Source organism: Hyalella azteca, unplaced genomic scaffold (assembly GCF_000764305.2).
Source record: "Hyalella azteca isolate HAZT.00-mixed unplaced genomic scaffold, Hazt_2.0.2 contig15826, whole genome shotgun sequence".
Classification (NCBI taxonomy): domain Eukaryota; kingdom Metazoa; phylum Arthropoda; class Malacostraca; order Amphipoda; family Hyalellidae; genus Hyalella; species Hyalella azteca.
In genome coordinates this window covers 228,797-235,438 of record NW_025945661.1, presented here as the reverse complement: position 1 = coordinate 235,438, position 6,642 = coordinate 228,797, and the positions used below count along the sequence as shown (strand labels likewise).

The 6,642-nt window shown below is 48.4% G+C and overlaps 1 protein-coding gene across 1 annotated transcript; it reads left to right on the top strand.

The window, feature by feature from the left end:
- Positions 1-680: 680 nt before the first annotated feature.
- LOC125179225 lies at positions 681-3,705 on the top strand (the record flags this gene model as incomplete). Its single annotated transcript, XM_047884665.1, has 3 exons — positions 681-796; positions 2,494-2,648; positions 3,582-3,705. Coding segments are annotated over 3 exons (395 nt in total), but the record flags the coding sequence as incomplete, so codon positions are not given.
- Between the last annotated feature and the right edge of the window lie 2,937 nt (positions 3,706-6,642).

The window sequence follows — 6,642 nt, the reverse complement described above, 5'->3', positions numbered from 1 at the left end:
TGTATAAAATATTAAATAAGAACGAAGTCGTAAGTCAAATTCACCCAAAGTTTTGTCTCACTGTATAAAATAATAAATATGAACGAAGTCGTAAGTCAAGTTCACCCAAAGTCTTGTCTCAGTGTATAAAATAATAAATAAGAACGAAGTTATACATTCAACCGAAGCTTTATTTCAGCGTATAAAATAATAAATAATGAAGTCATAAGTTAATTTCACCCAAAGTTTGTCTCACTGTTTCATTATAGCTACAGCCTCGCACCTTATAACCTTTTGCTTTCAAGCCACAATTTCAGGGGCAATTAAGAGTCCAAGAGGCCCTAGAGGCCCAAGAGGCCAAAGAGGCCCAAGAGGCTAAGAGGCCAAGAGGACACCCAATCAAGTCTTAATTCTCACGATGAAGTCCCAAAGACAAAAGGATTGTTTTACCTATCAACATTTATGAGCAGTGAGACTTAAATTCAAGGGTAACGTTTAAATGTCTAACAAACTTGCCCTAACGTACCCCCACGTGTCCTAACGTACCCCCACGAGCCCTAACCTTCTCCCACGTGCCCTAACTTACCCCCACGTGTCCTAACTTACCACCACGTGCCCTAACTTCCTCCCACGTGTCCTAACGTACTCTCACGTGCCGTAACGTACCCCCACGTGCCCTAATGTACCCCCACGTGCCCCAGACCACGAGCGGTACCGGGGATACTTGATGATTCGCGAGGGCGACAACTTCGTGCGAGACCTTCACGACCACAGCACACCAGCGTACCACGCCAAGGCTGCCAAGTACCAGGCCATGGTGGGTACAGGGGGGTGGTATATGATGAGAGATAAGGTAAGTGTTTGTGTGTGTGCTGAAGTGAGAGTGAGCGGGAGTGAGAGGTTTGTCAAGTGAAGTGAAGTAATAAGGCAAGATATTGGCCACGACTTCAACTAACGACTCCACCTAACGACTCTACCTAACATAGCGAATCCACCTCACCTAACCTAACCTAACCGACAGACCAAAAACTTTCGTTGTTGAAGACTCGAGATCAAGCCATGGGTCTAATTTCTTCAGTGCCGACACTTCTATTTTATGCGAAAAACTCAACGCGAAGCGTGGGTGAAGAGTGAGTGGGACAAACAACGAGGCATGGTTTGATCTTCAGCCACATTGCCGATATCGACTCGGAACTCACCCACGCATCTACATCGTCATTTGCGGACGATACAAGAGTGCTGATGAAGATCACAGATGACCTAGACTACGAGAGGTTACAGGATGATCTATCATCAATCTACGATTGGGCCCTAGTGAACAATATGCAGTTCAACGGCACCAAGTTCGAAGTAATGAGATACAGAGACCGCACAGAGATCGGGATGCCACATCGCTACTTGATATCAGATGGTTGTCTTTAACTCCTCTTCGTTGATCAAGCTCTAGAGCCTCACAACTACTCATGACTTCGGTGCAAGCTACGGGTATAGCTCCTTTATCAGCGCGCAGGCAGACAAGTATGAGATGAATCTGGCGACAACAAGCGACAATTTCTTGTTTCTATCGACATGCTCGCATCTCAGAGTCACGCAGAGATCTGGGAAACTCTTTGCAGAGTTGACCACTAAACAAATAAGTTACGGTCAGGGTTCAGTCTCGTTGAGCTAGATCCGAGGCTGGTTCAAGCCTATGTAGCTTAGAATTTAAGTCGACAGTTCACCGTTGAGAATCTCAAAAGACATGTTCCTGATCGAGACATATGACCGTCTGCCTCTACCCCACTACCTGGTTCGTCCTTGGTGTTGTGTAATGCATAAAGCGAGCCAGTGATGGTCGTGGAACTACCAGTGGCATTAGTGCCCGGACAAACTTACCTATCACTCACCCTTCCTTACCTAGTTGTCACTACAAGGATGAGCTATTACACAAATACACTATTACTTTCACCAACTAAAATATGATTATTGGGCATCAGCTTGTCCGGGTTTGATCAGACGAGCGGTAGTTAAGTTCTCTTGGGGCATCGGTACTATGTATCACTCAATAAAATATTAGCAAATGGCATCAGATTGTCCAGTGATGGTCAGACGAGCGGTAGTTAGGTTCTCTTGGGGCATCGGCGATGACGTAAAATGATGGCTGAATGACGGTGGACGACGAGAACGGTGCATCAGAGTGACCACGTCTGGAGCTATATTTTATAGGAGCCCCTTTTTTTTGTACATTATATTTTTGACCGCATATGTGTGCGGCTAAAAGTGGGAGTGTGGCTAACGTGGAAGTGTGGCTAAACGTGGGATTCTGGCTAAACGTGCGAGTGTGACTAAACGTGCGAGTGTGGCTAAACGTGCGAGTGTGGCTAAACGTGGGCGTGTGGCTAGACATGGGAGTGTGGCTAAAAAGTGTGATCTCTACACGTGTAGGCATGTGATCGTTTATATAAGTGTAGTCATTACGCTCCATTTCCTCACAAAAATCAATAAATAATTCAATAATCCTCCCCTCCTCTCCAGCTGGACGCGGTCTACATGCGCAGTTTGTTGGCCCCGGCGTTCGAGGCCGCGGAGGTCACGGGGTTCGGGCCCAGCGTGGACCCCACGACGGGGGAACTGCGCCCGGGTCTGGGGGTCGACTTCAGGATCACCCTTGACAGGCGGCGGGTGCCAGGGTGAGTAGAGCCCCCGCGGGTCCCGGGGTGAGTAAAGCCCCCCAGGTCCCGGGGTGAGTAGAGCCCCCGCAGGTCCCGGGGTGAGTAGAGCCCCTGCAGGTCGCGGAGTGAGTAAAGCCCCCCCAGGTCCCGGGGTGAGTAAAGCCCCCCCAGGTCCCGGGGTGAGTAGACCTCCCGTAGGTCCCGGGGTGAGTAGAGCCCCCGCAGGTCCCGGGGTGAGTATAGCCCCCGCAGGTCCCGGGGTGAGTAGAGCCCCCCGCGGGTGAGTAGAGCCCCCGCAGGTCCCGGGGTGAGTAGAACTCCCGCAGGTCCCGGGGTGAGTAGAGCACCCGTACGTGTCCCGGGGGTGAGTAGAGCTCCCGCAGGTCCCGGGGTGAGCAGAACTGCCGCGGGTCCCGGGGTGTCATATTTACCCTTGAAGTTGTACTGTTGATGTATAATCAAAATTTACTATTTTAATGGCCACCCCATGAAGTCGTATTGTTGTATAATTAATAATAAACATTCGAAAAGTTCATGTTTACCCTTGAATTTGTGTTATTTTACAATCAAAAGTAAACATTCGGCATAGTCATATTTACCCTTGAAGTTGTACTGTTTTGTCTAATCAAAATTTAATATTTTTATGGCCGCCCCATGAAGTTGTATTGTTGTATAATTAATAATAAATAAAAAATAAATAGTCGGAATGGTCATATTTACCCTTAAATTTGTACTGTTTTGTAATTAATAATAAATGTTCGCAAATGTATTATTTACCCTTGAAGTTGTACTGTTGTGTTTAATCAAAATTTAATATTCAGACTGGTTATATATACCCTTAAAGTTGTACTATTTTATAATCAAAAGTAAACATTCGCAAAGTTCATATTTACCCTTGAATTAGTCCTGTTTTGTCTAATCAAAATTTAATATTTTTATGGCCGCCCCCAGGCACATCAGCGCTGTGGAGCGCGCTGTCCAGGCCACCCTCGTACAGGAGCTTATAAGCGTCGCACCCGTCGCCTTCACCCACACCGTCGCCGACGTCGACACCTTCACCCTGACTAGTGGGTGACTAGTGGGTGACTAGTGGGTGACTGGTGGGTGACTAGTGGGTGACTAGTGGGTGACTAGTGGGTGACTAGTGGGTGACTAGTGGGTGACTAGTGTCACCCTGGCAGTGGTGGTATGGGTGACCACCCTAACAGTGGTGGTATGGGTGACCACCCTGGCAGTGGTGGTATGGGTGACCACCCTAACAGTGGTGGTATGGGTGACCACCCTGGCAGAGGTGGTATGGGTGACCACCCTGGTAGTGGTGGTATGGGTGACCACCGTAGCAGTGGTGGTATGGGTGACCACCCTGGCAGTGATGGTGTGGGTGACCACCCTGGCAGTGGTGGTATGGTGACCACCCTGGCAGTGGTGGTATGGGTGACCACCCTGACAATGGTGGTATGGGTGACCACCCTGACAGTGGTGGTATGGGTGATCACCCTGGCAGTGGTGGTAAGGATGACCACCCTGGCAGTGATGGTGTGGGTGACCACCCTGGCAGTGGTGGTATGGGTGACCACCCTGGCAGTGGTGGTATGGGTGACCACCCTGGCAGTGGTGGTAAGGATGACCACCCTGGCAGTGATGGTGTGGGTGATCACCCAGAAGCGAAACAATGTTTCTAAAAAGTACTCCACCACAAATAGCGTTCCGTCTCAATATTATACAGTAGATTTGTGAAGGCTTATGCTGTTAAGGGGCATAGCCATGTACTATATGATAATATAGATTTATGCCAATATAATTGATGAATAAAATTATGCTCCCTCGTTTGCCCTCAGCCCCTCCCTCCCGACCCTGATGAGGGGAGCGACTCGGGGTCCAACCCCGCCGACCCCCCAGCAGCAGACTTCACCCCCTACGGCTACGTGTCACGCGCTGGGTCCACCCCCGCCAGGTTAGTACCAAATGGGGTTATTTTCTCTGATCTACTTACTAATCTACCTCTTATCTACTACATTATAGAATAGAATAGAAGTGTCGGCACTGAAGAAATAGGCCCATGGCCTTCTGCCGATTCTTGAACTTTTCGTGACTTGATTCACAAGGGATCCGGCCTTTGGAACCCGATCTTTCCATAGCTGACGATTGATTGAGATAGCTGTTGGACTTATTGCCTGGTCCGTAATTTGCTAGGCATTTTAAGACTGAACATATGCTCCTGCATAGCTTCGTCTGGACTTATCGCCTGGTTAAAACTCCATACCCAGCGACGCAGACTTCTCTACCGTTTATAACGAATTCATACATAACGTAAGTTCCTTATTGTTGTGGCGTGATGTTATGATTGCATTGCAGTGGCGGTTGATAAAATCAGAAGTTAATTGATAATCCAGTAAAAAGTAAGATGACGGTACCTCAAATTTACAATCTTATTTCTCAATAATGTTTATTTCTTTAATCAACTTATTCTTCTTCTCTATTTATCTCGATCATCCATGCATGCCCACTGATTAAGTCGTTTAAATGTTTATACAGAAGAAGTACAGAAGCATTCAATATTCATCCTGATTCATTAGGATGAATGCTCCCACTTTTGGTTAAGCATATAGATAGCATATATGGTTCTTCTCTAATATTACACTAGATTTTCGGTAAGGGGGATTTGCCCACTCGAAATAATATATTAGGTTTATGAATTTTGTATCAGGAGAAATCTTTATCATTTCGGCAAGTGATCAATCAGTTTCTATCAAACTTAGATTCAACGAATCGCCATGGAAATGTTACTGCCAAGCAAGAATAGAATTATATAAGAAGTGTCAGCACTGCACTGAAGAAATAGGCCCATGGCCTGTTGCCGATTCTTGAATTTTTCGTGACTTAATTCACAAGGGATCCGGCCTTTGGAACCCGATCTTTCCATAACTGACGATTGATTGAGATATAGCTGCTGGACTTATTGCCTGGTCCGTAATTTGCTAGGCATTTTAAGACTGAACATATGCTCCTGCATAGCTTCGTCTAGTCTGTTCTTGAAGTCGTTCATACTCGGAGCGCTCCTGGAGACTGACAGCGGGAGACATTTTCCCCCTGGACAGTGTTTTGGATTTTTCAACGTCAAGGCACTTGGGACTTGTTTCAATGTCTGTCCATGAGCGAGTAGGTGGTAAGTAATTTACTTATCTTCTTAGTGACCGAAAGCAGGAGACATTTGTCAACATTGAGGGTCATCTACCACTTCTGCTCCAATAACATACGTCAACCTTGGTCGTGCCGTCACAAAAGGCGAGTCAATTAAAAGGTATTCGTGTATGTTGGACCTGTATCCTCTCCATTTGGCCCTCTAACCCCCACTCTCCTACCACTTGTGGGGGTATATTGGTCTTGTATCTGCCCCACTTGACCCACACCCCGACTCCCCACCCCCTGTGGGGGGTATGTTGGGCTTGTATCCTCCCCGCTTGACCCTTTCCCCGACTCCCCACCCCCTGTGGGGGGTATGTTGGGCTTGTATCCTCCCCGCTTGCCCCTTTAACCCCCACTCTAACCCCCACCCCCAGCTACACTCCCCACTTGACCCACACCCCACTCCCCTACCTCCAGCTACACCCCCCTGACCCTCACCCCCACACCCCTACCTCTTGTGGGGGTATATTGGGCTTGTATTCTCCCCACTTGCCCCTCTAACCCCCACTCCCCCACCCGCAGCTACAGCCTGTGGGGGGGCTCGTCGTCAGGCTCGTCGGGCACGTCGGGCCACCGCCGGCGGTTCTCGCGGTCTCTGTGTCGGGTGGTGCTGTGCTCCGCGGGCCTCCTGCTGCTCATGGCCGTCGTCGGCATCATCGGCATCGCCATCTACCTCGCAGGTCCGTAGATAAAGGTAGATGACGGTAGATGACGGTAGATGACGGTAGACGACGGTAGATGACGGTAGATGACGGTAGATGACGGTAGATGACGGTAGATGACGGTAGATGACGGTAGATAAAGGTAGATGACGGTAGATGACGGT